This window comes from Rhinatrema bivittatum, chromosome 9 (assembly GCF_901001135.1).
Source record: "Rhinatrema bivittatum chromosome 9, aRhiBiv1.1, whole genome shotgun sequence".
NCBI lineage: Eukaryota > Metazoa > Chordata > Amphibia > Gymnophiona > Rhinatrematidae > Rhinatrema > Rhinatrema bivittatum.
Window position 1 is genome coordinate 32,661,324 of NC_042623.1, and position 12,925 is coordinate 32,674,248.

At 44.5% G+C, this 12,925-nt stretch overlaps 1 protein-coding gene across 1 annotated transcript in view; it reads right to left on the reverse strand.

The window, feature by feature from the left end:
* DENND6B (DENN domain containing 6B) overlaps window positions 1-12,925 on the reverse strand; it is an 84,122-nt gene that overhangs the window by 9,430 nt on the left and 61,767 nt on the right. The window contains 6 exon segments of the mRNA XM_029616865.1: window positions 303-356; window positions 483-572; window positions 3,896-3,960; window positions 4,418-4,483; window positions 9,163-9,257; window positions 10,529-10,624. Coding sequence (XP_029472725.1) covers window positions 303-356; window positions 483-572; window positions 3,896-3,960; window positions 4,418-4,483; window positions 9,163-9,257; window positions 10,529-10,624 — 466 coding nt within the window.

Genomic DNA, 12,925 nt, shown 5'->3' on the forward strand with positions numbered 1-12,925 from the left:
AGGCCAGCATTGATGGTTCCCTGATGAAACTCGGATGGGTAGGATTGAAGCAAGAGGTTGCATATGATGGCTCCCTGATGATATGCAGATATGAAATAGTTAAGGGCGGATACTATTCACGATGAGTTTCTAATAAGAACCAGATTGGAAGCAGTGGCAAGAAAGATTGCTTATGATGGCTTCCTTATGAGAGCCAAACAGGAAGGAGAGAAGCTGATTGATTTAATTAAAAAACATACATAAACTGCTTTCCCAGGCTTTAATGCAAGAAGCTGTCAATAGGAAATACAGAAAATAAGTACCTTCCATGGAGTTATGGCCCTCTGCAGCGGCATCAGGCTGGCCAGATAGCGTTCCTGGAAAGGGAAAAGGTACATGCTGGAATAGAAGACCCTGGTCAGACTGTGTATTCCTCATGCACACTCAGCCCTGCTACAGACACACTGCTGCAGACTCTCCTCTCTCCGGCCGCCCAGACTCACCAGGGGTATGATGAAGCTCTGTGTCAGCTCTAGAAGGTGGCGCCTGAGCAGGGCACTCTGTACCTCAGACGGGCGCTTTCTCTGAATACCCTGTAGGTGCAACAGACAGCCACAGTTGGATGCCACCACACTCCAGACGGGCTCGGAATCTTATTTATTTATTTATTTATTTATAGAGTTTTATATACCGTTATTCGGGAAGCCATCATAACGGTTTACAAAGTGAATACATTTTTAACAAAGAGGTTTTGAGATATCATAACATGTTGTAATTACAATAATAAACATAACCAAGTAAGTCTCTGAAGATATAAGGTTGAATGTGGAGGGAGGATATTTCGGATGAGAATATGCACACTGAGTAAGATTTCAAAAGTGCATGTGATGGATGGAAACAATCACCCCTTATAGAGACCAAACTTTTCACTGTTCACTATGAAGAGACAAGTACGAGTGACTGCAGCTTGCTTTTCTGGCTTCAGGCAGCAATGTTTGCCTTGTATCCCCTCAGCAGTCTGAGCCCCACTGACAACCCAAATCTCCCGTGCAATGCCATGGCTGAACCCCTTGGAGTGGTAGACTTAAGATGTTAAGAGTTTTCTTTCCACAAGCCACTTTCCTGGAAGCAGTCCTGTTTGAACATGAGCACACATGGCCCCACACCCACTCTGGGCTCTGATCAGTTCCTACACCAATCAGCAGTGTTATTTGTGAGATTATAATTACTGGGGCCTAGCTGGATCAAGTGAGCATGATATAATGTAGGGAAGCTGCTGCAAAGCACCAAATACAATTAAAAGCAGGAATGTAACCCTCCTGTCCGTTCCGTTCGCACTCCCAAGGCCCCACCTCCTTCCCCCCCCCCCCCCCCCCCCCCCCCCCCCCCGAGACCAGGCATCAGCAATCTGTGCTCAACTGCTCTTCCTTTCCCTCAGGCCCCTGCTGAGTTACAGCAGAAGCTTTGCAACCTAACCTGAGCTGCCCACCAACTTTTTCAAAATAATAATGGCTTGCTTAGCTTTTTATCCTGAGGCGACAGCACAAACCGCAAGTTGCACTGCGACTTCAGTAAGGTGAAATCAGCAAGGGGAGCAGAGCAGTCATGCCTTCAGCCCTCGTGACGGAGCCTGCGTGCAGTTGTAGTGATATGGGACGTCACCTCTCTGTTTTTAAATGTCTTGATATGCACTCTGGAAACCGGTTCAGGGGAGGCACTGAGGCAGATGCTGCAGGGGAATTTTCGGAGGGGGGCATTTTTTGCTCCCTCAAAATTCTGCCACCTGAAGCACCTGCCTCATTACAGAACCACCCCTGGTCTAGTCTTACACAGTGCTTTCTCCTTTAGCAGCAAAGGCACAGCTGTCCTTATAGTGATGGCATCTTCAGCAAAGTACCCCACCTCTCTCTCTCTCCCCTCCAACTAGCCTCCCCCTCTTTCTCGTCCCCTTCCCCATGCCCAGCAATCCTTTTCTCTTCCCCGTATCCCCTCTACCCCACTCCAGCCCTGAATCCTCCCATTTCTCCCCTCACCCCTTGCCCTGCATCCCCACTACCTCTTTCTCCACCCCCAGTACTTGTCTTGCATCCCCCTTTCACCTCACCTACCCCTGCCCAGCAGCAGGAGTCCCCTCTCCTCCACCACTCCCCTCTCTCTTTTTACCCCCCCATCAGTCCCTTCTTTGTCTTCCCCTCTTTACCCCTGCCAAGTGGCAGCCCCCTTCTCTCTCCGTCCCTCCTCGGCTTCTTGGGCAGTCAGACTGTAGATCTTTCTGCAGTGGTGGCAGCAATAGCCGAAAACCTTAAAATCAGCACAGGGCCAGAGAGCCGCGAGGCAGCCCCTACCCGAGCTTATTCATTGCAGTATCCTGAAAACATGAGTGGCTGGGGGTCCCCCAGAACAGATTTGGGAACCACTTCCCTAGGCCCCTCAGCCTTGCGCACCCTCCTCAATTCATTTTCAGGCTCATAGGCTCCCCCTGAGTTTTTATAATTAAACTCAACCATCATTCCCTGTACGTACCAGGATCAGTCCAGACTGCTGGGTTATGCCTCCCCTCCAGCAGATGGAGTCAGAGAGAAAACTGAAAAGCACCACCCATATAAGCCGGGGTGCCACCTGTGATCCCTCAGTATTTTCTCTGACTCCAGCAGATTGAGAGGCATAACCTGCAGTCCTGATCTCGGTTTCCTTGGGGCTCTGTCCCACCAGGTTTGATTACCTCAAAAAAACCCAAAAAGCCACAACCCTTCCCAGAATAATTATGTATAATCACATAATTGAACATAATACCTTTAAATATGAAACTCTGTTTTGCAAAATATATGTTTCAGAAATCAAGTCACAATCTGAAAAGGTTTTCTGTAATTTTTGGAAATAGACTGCAAAAAAAAAAATAAAAACTTCTCAAGTACAATAATATGTAAATTTATCAATTAAAAGATATTCATACTACATTGGTCGAAGATAATCTCTGAAATGGCTGGCTGGGCTGAACAAAACGTTTCCTTTTATAGTTTATTGTTTTTTATATACCGTCACATTAGCCGTAGCCTTCACAACGGTTTACAATATAAATGCGATAAAAGAAATACAATAAAACAGTCAATAAATAGTGATAACAGCTAAAATTTTAAAGGAATATTAATAAAAGAATTTAACTGTTCATCATAGGGAAAACATTCAAATTATGTTGTCACTTCACTTACAGTGACGCAAAGTCTCTCCATTGCTTTGTGAAGAAACACAAAACCCTGCAAAAAGTCACTCAGAAAGTCTATAGCAAGCCTGCCATACCAACACAGCTCCCAAAACTCAAACAGCACTAACCCTCCATGAAAAGGTAAATACTGCAAGTATTCCACCTGGGCCTAAAACAGCAATGCCCCTTCTAGTGGGATTACTGCAGATCCCTACACAGAACCTAAACACTAGCAGAATACGTCACCTCCGTCACACATACAGAGCATAGACCCTCACCAAATACAGAATAAAGATCACAAATTAGAAATATGCAGAGAGAAACGGTATTCTTCTCTGTTCTGATGTCCTCTCCAGTTTCCTGCAGATAGGAGGGAGAGGGGAGAGCAAAGGAGGCTGAATTAGGGAGGCTTCTTCTCTGCTGTGCACTGTGCTCTGTCTATTCCAGGCTCATATCCATTCCCATCCAGTTCCCTGCATGTTGCTTGAGAGGAGAGGGGCTGGAGTAGGAAGCAGAGGGCTATTCTCTGCTTGAGATTTTGGGCACTGTCCAGTACAGTCATGGGAGAAGAGCCTTGGGTAGTTAAGCCTGTAGGTAAAGTAACCTTGCAGATGACGCCCCCTAGAGCTTGACTCCTGGGGCAGCCGCCCCCCCTCACCCGGCACGTGCGCTCGCTCTCTCTCTCTCTCCCTCCCTCCCGGATAAGGTCCTTACCTTTAGCAGTCTTTTGATCAATGTCTTGTCTTTGTGGAGGAAGGTTTTATAGGATGTGTAGATTCCTACAGAGATAAAGGTAGTATCATTAGGCCTGCTCCCCCCCTGCCTCAGTTTAATCCTTAGGAAATGTACCCTCGCTGCCACACAATCACTGGGAATGCTCACCTTGTCCCACGATATCTCTAGGCATGCTTCCCCCATCTCGTGTTATTGCTAGGAATGCAGAGATTTAACAAAAGCATTTAGGGGTGAATTTCTAAAGGGATCGCTACAGGCAAATGGATGATTACGTGAGGAAAAAAAATCCTTTGAAAATTGTGCCCCCTCCCCCCTGTGGGAAAAAAGTGATTTGGTCAGGGGGTGGGGTTAGGACAGGACCCTCTGAGTACTCCTGAGGATTTCATTCTGCTTTGCACCTGCACCTGCACGGTGCATGGGCTAAAGGCTGCAGCACTGGCCTGCTGCAGGAGGCTTACAGATGCTTTCAAAATTGCCCTTTCAGTGAGTGATAAACATTACCTGGTTTAGTGTCTAAGGTTTTCAGCTTTGCTAATTTCTTCACTTTGATTTGTTTGGGTAAATCACCTGTCAAGAGATCAAATATATTACATGTCTTACTACATATATTACATCTTACTACAAATATTACATGCCAGTTCTATGTATGAAGTTCTTCATTGCATAAACAAGTAATGAAGGGACCAAGATATACATGTAATAAACATGTACTGATATATATATATGTGTGTGTGTGTGTGTGTGTGTGTGTGTGTGTGTGTGTCTGTATAAAGGTGGTTGAATGCCCTGTAAGAGATCTGTTTTCTATAAGGTACAAAAACTTAGATTGTAAGCCCTCTGGGGATAGATAAATACCTACAGTACCTGAATGTAAACCGGTGTGATATCTCAATTGAGATCGAATGTCGGTATATAAAAATAATAAATAAATAAATAAAATAAATATGATGTGCAAGTTTGTTAGACCATTTCAATAAAAGGGTAGAGATAAGAACATAAGAAGTTGCCTTATTGGGTCAGACCAAGGGGCCATCAAGCCCAAAATCCTGTTTCCAACAGTGGCCAATCCAGGTTAGAAGTACCTGACAAGTACCCAAACATTAAGTCTATCCCATGCTACTGATGCCATTCCCTAAGTCAACTTGATTAATAGCAGTTAATGGACTTCTCCTTCAAGAACTTATCCAATTCTTTTTTAAACCCAGCTACACTAACTGCACTAACCACATCCTCTGGCAACAAATTCCAGAGTTTAATTGTGCGTTGAGTGAAAAAGAATTTTCTCTGATTAATTTTAAATGTGCTACTTGCTAACTTCATGGAGTGCCCCCTAGTCCTATTATCTGAAAGAGTAAATAACCGATTCACATTTACCTGTTCTAGACTCTCATGATTTTATAAATCTCTGTCATATCACCCCTCAGCTATCTCTTCTCTAAGCTGAACAGCCCTAACTTCTTTAGCATTTGGTCATAGGGAAACCGTTCCATGCCCCTTATCATTTTGGTTGCCTTTCTCTGTACTTTGTCCAGTGCAACTATATCGTTTATGAGATGTGGCAACCAGAATTGTACACAGTACTCACAAAAGCATGGCTTACAGTGGCAGGCATTTCATTCATTCCGCATTTCATATTTTATGGTCTCACTCAAAAGCTTTTCCCCTACATAAGGTGTGCCCAGTGGCACCTTATGTTATCAGCCCTTTTCACTGGCTGATAACTAACTTTTCCCTACCTCTGGAACTCTTTTGCCTTGTACTACATTGCCACATGCTCTCTTCTGCACCATCACTTCCCACCTTCAGGACGGCATTACATCAGTCTCTGAGATCTCCATCTGGCACATGCCAAGCTGCAGTCTCCATCTCCCCTCATCCCAGCCCCACCTACCACCACTGTCACCTATAGTAACAACCAACCCCAGCCTCTCGGTTTCTGTATGTCTCCTTTTTCTCCTGCTTAGATTTTAATATCCCATAGTTACTGGCCTATGTATGTTAGTGTGACATAGCAGGGTCCCACTCTCAACCCATAGTATAACAATACACGCAGAGACACAGGAAAAGGGAAGCCAGGGCAGGGTCCATCATAAGAGGCCAGTGGAGTCTAAGGCAGTATCTAGGTCAGGAGCAAAGTGAGGGTGGAGGACCTGATCAGCTCGGCAACCCACCTGAAGAGCAGGCAGGGAATTAGGGCCCAACCAATCCTGGGATAAGCCCTTCCCTGAAACCGCGGCTTATAAACCCCTCCTGCAGCAGGCCAAGCTCTCTGTGGAGGTGGACCCGACACCATCACAGTCCTACACAGAGGAAATTAGCGAAGCGAACATCGACTGAGCGGTGCTAGAGGCTGCCATGCTTTACACAAGCAGCTACTGTGCTGCCAAGCCAGGACACTCGGTTAAGATAACATGAGATGCTATTGGACCCTGAGAGCCCTCGTATCTGCTGGCAGTCATTCACTGTATCACCACTGTGACTTCTCTGCTTAACTAGAGCAGTGCTTCTCATCCAGTCCTCTAGCCAGTCAGGGGTTCAGGATATCCCCAATGAATATACATGAGATAATCTGCATGCAAATCTATCTCAATCATATTCACAATGGATATCCTGAAAATCTGACTGGTTAGGGGTGCCCCCAGGAATGAGTTGAGAAGCACTGACCTTGAAACATGATGGCAGAAAAAGACTATTAGGCCGATCTAGTTCAACTCTACAGTCTCTGTCACTCTTTCGGAGATCCTCCATGCCTGTTCTATGCTTTCTTGAATTCAGATGCTGTCTTTGTCTCCACCACATCCCCTGAGGGATGGTTAAATGCATTCACCACTCTTTCTGTAAAGAAATATTTCCTTAGATTACTCCTGAGTTTACTCCCTTTCTCCCTCATCCCATGAACCTTCAGTCCAGAGCCTCCTTTCTGTTAAGAGCCCCATCTCCTGTGCATTGATATCTTGGAGGCATTTAAATGTCATATCTCCCTGTCCTACCTTTTCTCTAAGGTATACATGTCCCCATATGCTTTATAACAAAGACTACTGATCATTTTAGTAGCCACCCTCTGGACAGACTCCATCTGGTTTATATCCTTTTGAAGGTTCAGTTTCCAAACTTGTACACAATATTACAAATAAGGTCTCACTATGGGCAATATCACCTCCATTTTTCTGTTATTCCTCTCCCTTTGCAACCAAGCATCTTTCTGGCTTCTGCCACCACATTATTCACCTGTTTTGCCACTTTAAGATCTTCAACTAAGATCACCCCATATGATACTTTTGTTTTGTGCATAGAAGAATTTCATTACCTAAATTGCACAGCTCCCTTGGACTTTTGCAGCCAAAAAGCTTGACTGCATAACATTAAAATCTTAGCTGCCAGACACTCTAGACCAGAGCTTTCCAAACTTTTCATGTTGGTGACACACTTTTTAGACAAACATAATTTCACGACACGGTAATTCAGTCTACTAGTAAACCAGAGGTTAAAGGTTAAACGAACGAAACATATTTTGACAATTTATGTATGTTTCCTTAAATATATACATAAATAAAATGTTTCACGACACAACCTATCTCAAGAAAACCTTAAATTTATATTAAAAATATATATTCCAAGATTCACGTTATTGTTATAATTTATGAGAACAATAATAAAACAAATTGTCTGTCCCCCACACACTCATCTCTCTCCTCCCCCCAGCACATGTCTGGCCCCCACACACTCATATCTCTCCCCCTCAAGCACATGTCTGTCCCCCTAGCACGTTTGCCCCCCACTCACTCATCTCTCTCCCCCCAGCACATGTCTGGCCCCCACACTCATGTACCTCGTCTTTTTGATTGTTGCCAGTTAAGTGCTTCACTCCCTTCCATGATCACCAGACACTGCTGCTTGCAGTCAGTACTCCTCATGGCCAGGCCTCATCGGCAGCAGCAGCCAATGCAAGGATGGCTGGGCTCGTTCCACCCACCAAGCCCCCCCCAAAAAACGCGATTGACAGCAAAAATCACCCAATAATAAGCAACCCATAAACTGAAAAAAAAAAGTGAATCTCTAGAAAAAAAAAAAAGCCCAAACTCGCATCAGAGTTGACCAGGCTTGCGCGACACACCTGCACACTGCAGGCGACACACTAACGTGTCCCGACACACAGTTTGGAAAGTTCTGCTCTAGACTATTCTTCAAGCTTTACTAGACCTCTCCGCATGATTTTGATACCTGTTAGGAACCTGGGAGACTCACTAGTAATGACATCTATTTAGCTCATATTATAATAACAGAACCAAACTATTAGGTCTGACTGGCTGTGAGTTCTGTAATTAACCAGAAGTCCTAGTGGAAATGCACATAGTTGGGTCTGTCCAACAGGAGAGAGAGAGAGAGGGAGAGTGGGAGAACGAGCATGATACCACTGAAATGAACTATAATAGGAAAAGGCAGAGTAACCTGAGATCTCAGCCCAGGAAAGTCAGAGAAAGACTGAACAGGTTATCAGACCTCACTGTGAAGGTGATGAAACTCCTACTGAAGAGGTATGAATCCGAGTTTCAGATTAGAGGATTTGCATATGACAACTCCCTGAAGTTTGCTGCTGAATTACAGAGAAATATCACTTCAAACATTGGTAAAGTACTAAATGGTAGAATTTGATAAAAGAGGGGTTTGTATTTGAAATGCATTGAAAGATAGTCTTATCAAACAAACAGATCCTCACCCTGATCAATAAGGGAGGGTCAAAGCCCTTACATACCTCGTTTGAAGAGTAGAGAAGAGGCAGGCTGAGAGAGTTTTGGGTCTTTCTATAATTTTGCTTGGGTTTTAGCTTTGTGGTTGTGAGGCGGGTCCTTCCAGGTTGGGTAAAAGCAAATAAGTGGTTATGGACTTAGCTGAGTGGGAATCACTAAGATCTAGCTAAACTTAGCCAAATAACTAAGGATATTCAGCTGTTTTAGGGTTTTTTGAAAATTTGCCCCACACGTCTGGGTAATGGTCACAGAAGTATTGCTGGGTATTAAAATTACTGCAGAGCCTTGTTGTTAGGCATGGGAAGAGTCCGTGCTGGAAGGAGCCAAGTGGGGAGCTTGTACATTCTTGTACCTGGCAGCTGGGATGTATCCTCGGCAGCGTGGACAGGATGACTGGGAAGACTGGATGACCTTTTTCTGCCATCATTCACTATGTTACCTAGCTGAGAAGCACTGTGTAGACTTAATAAAATAATAATCACCACCTCTGCCTCTTACCTGACATCTTGAGCTCGCCCAGCCGGAGGATATGCGGCCAGTGCTGCAGCGTCTTAATAAAGAAAGGATTTGTTACACCTAGGATAATGTTTGGCCTAGACAGAAAGGAGGAGAAAACCAAGCAAGTTGTGAACAACCTCAGAGATAGTAGGAAACATGTGTATTACACTCCGGTTTATGTCCTTTCAGTGCACCAAGGCTTCTGAGATGTTTTGTATTTTCTATTAAATCTGTCATCTGTTAATCTTATTGTCCCTGTTTTCTCTCCTTTATTGGGAAATTCTAGATGCAAGGATGCAGCAGATCAGGATCTATATTCAGTCAAAGGGCCTGACAATTTAAAGAAGGCAGAAAACCAGTGGAGAGAAAAAAAGGGAAAAAAAGCAAACAGCAAGAGCCCTGTGTTACAAAACAGCCAAGTGTGAAGAAAGCCTGGAGTCGGCCCTGTGCATGCAAAAATCATCAGAAAACCTGGTTAGCACAGTACAGATGGAAGATCCATGGTCCCCTGTGAACAGCTGGGTTTCATCAGTCCCCAGATTTTACTGCAATTTGCTGGGGAGTAAAGAACAAATAAGGCTTGGAAATGCTGGAAGTGGGCCTTAGACACACTTATGATTTACGCACTTACTGTACCAACAGTATATAGGAAAGCAATAATCGTTATTCTTGTGGAGACCCCCTAACTGAACATATCAACACCCATGAAGATGTGCATTCTCTATGACGATCTCAAGGTCTATGCTAATATAGCTACATGTTCCCTGGGGCTGAGACCAGGTGCTTTCCCCCTCTCTCTGTGGAGTATTTATGGGGCCTGTGTCCATTATTTATTTATTTATTTTATTTATTTAACATTTTTATATACCGGAGTTCATGTAGCAAAATTACATATCACTTCGGTTTACATTATAACAGTAGCAAGCATGTAAGAATGCGAATACATTAAACAAGGGATATAACATGGATCAACGGAACAGGGGGATAAGGATAGCTGTGTATTACCATTACACAGATAAATTATTGATGTACAATATTTGTTATATGTATTAACATTGTCAGTATGAATATGGAGTGTGAATGTATTGAGATATGTAATGTGGTGCAATATATGTATAAGCTATATTAACGTTTTTAAAGTTTGTTATAAATAAAATTTGAGGATATCATACAGGTATTTTGTTGATATCTATCCAGATTTTTAGGACAGGTTATTCCAGTCCTGGTTTTACCCCACTGCATGCAGGGACCTGTAGTTCTGATTTACCTATGTATTATTTAAGAAAAACAAAAAAATAAGCCTCCTTTCCCTCTCTCCACAGGGTACTTACAGCGCCTGTTTTCCCTTTCTCCGCCGGGTACTTACGGAGCCTGTGTCCTAGTAGTATACTCTTTGAATTCGTTGTCATGGATGGTGAAATATGGACGATAGTCGCAGCAGTACCTGAGCGGAGCGATGCAACTACAAGAGCCCAAGAAGAAGACAACTTTTATGATAGAGGTTTTATCCTGCAGAGGATTCTCCTCCTCTCGGTCACTGTGACTTAACTCAATCCCATTCCTGGAGACCAGTACAGGTGTTACCTCCACCCCTCTCCTGGAGCTCCACCAATGGCTTAAATTCCACAAGGCTCTATCCAAAATAATCTGGGATTTAGATTTCCATTGATTCTACACTAAAACTTGTGATGGGATAATAATACTGTCCTTAGCGGGCGGCGGGGAAGGGAGGGCAAAAGTAAATGCAAAAGATATTGCCAGCAGCAGAAGCGAAGGCCCTGATAAAATGTCCTTTGCACAAAACATTCAGAATTAGGAAGAAGGAAGATAAATATTGACCCTTATGGAATAAGAGATGGCTTCTGTACTTACCCACGTGGGAGGGGGCAATTTTTAGTAGCCAATATTGCTGCAAGTGTACGTGGGCACTTCTTTGCCCACAGACCTGGCAACTAATTTTCAAAAGGAAAACACAGGCAGTTTGCCTTTGCGCCTGCTTTATCTACGGGAGGTAGAGGGGCGCAGGTAACATTTGAAAATGCAAACGTAGCCAAGCTGTTCACTCTTCTTATCTAAACATTCCCCTTCTCCCAGGAAGGTCTATTGTTTTTTTTAAACTATTGATTTTTATATTGTATGCATCATTTAACAAAGATATTTATTTATCTATTTTAAAAAATGTATATTGCACTCGTATTTCCAGTGCACAGGGATGACATTAAAAAAAAAACAACCCCACGCATAATCAAAAAAAAACATCCCGCAAACAAAGACAAAACTAGAATGTACAATAAACACGTCCTCCTCACAACTCCCTTGCAGGCAGATACTGCCCTTCTCTTAACGAAAGGAGGCCAGCAAAAGACAGAAAAGAAATATGCTGGAATGCTACTTATTCATTACTATGAAACCACACTCTGTCTGGCTCTGTCTGACAGACTCCACACCAAAAGCTTGCTTATGCAAAAAGGCCTTCAGGGTTCTGAAGATATTCTGGAAGTGTATTCCAAAACAAAGGACCTGCAACTGAAAACGCTCGATCACGTGCCCCTGCCAAATGAACCACTCGTAGCGACGGCATTTCCAAAACGCAAAGACTGGCGGAACACATGGCTCGAGAGGGGATGTAGAATAGGAGGAATGCAATACTTGAAGTACCGTAGACAAAAATGGCGCCCTCTGCTGAGAAGGATGTGCCAGAGTTCATTTACTCCGGCACATCTCAGATGTCATTTGAAGAAAGAAAACAGTGGACCTACAAGGCCTGGATTCTGGTGGCCTGGCCTGGGCCTGACCCTGGGTTGAGGCCTTGGAACCTGGCCTAGGGAGAGGCCCAGGCATCAGGACCTGGTCTCCGGCTCGGGCCCCAGTGTTGGGCTGAAGCCTCAGCCTTGCTTAGGCCTAGGCCATGGTAGCTTGCCACGACATCGGCATAGGCCCTATGCAAGATCCAGGCCTAGGCCTATGCAAGGCTGAGGCTTCAGCCCAACACTGGGGCCCGTAGGCCTCATAGGTCCACTGGCTTCTCTCTTAAGCCTTCTTTCTGCAAATCATGATGTCCACTGGAGTCGTGCTGGAATAGATTAGCTCTGGCGCATCCTCCTCAGCACACTCAGGCTCTCATTCACACACACACACATCACTCACAAATCAATCTTACACATACTCACTCTACAGGGCCTCAGTCTCCCTCTCGCCACTGGTCCTCCTCTTTGGGGTCGCCACGGGATGGACTCTGCGGCAGCCCTGATCTTCTCGGGATGCTGCGAGATGGGATCAGCAATGGCCTTGCCATAGACACTGCTCCTGCATTTTTTTTTTAGGTCGGCGATTAGACCTTTGACATTGGCCGTAATCTCTGCAATTCTCTCATTGACCATTTCTCTATCCTTCTGCGCCTTTATAAGGGTTTGCTCATACTTTTCAGACTGGGAATTCAGGTTCTGCAGTGTTTTGCAAACTTACTTTCTTTTTTTTTTTTTCCCCCAGGCTGCAGGCAGTAGATCATCTTGGTGATTCTTGTGTTTTCCAGCCACACAGCAGGAAACACAGATGCAGCAGTTGTCTACAGTACAGCAATAGTTAAAGACCTCCCGGTGAGCCAAACACTTCCTGCTCTCCAGGCAAGTGGTGGGTTTGGTCAAGTCGTGCTCTGCCGCTTCCTTGCGTTTCCAGAAATGGTTTTCACAGAACAAAGTCTCGTACTACACACTGGGTTTTCATGGCCAGCATATGAGAGTCCAGACAGTAAGAGCAGCAGACA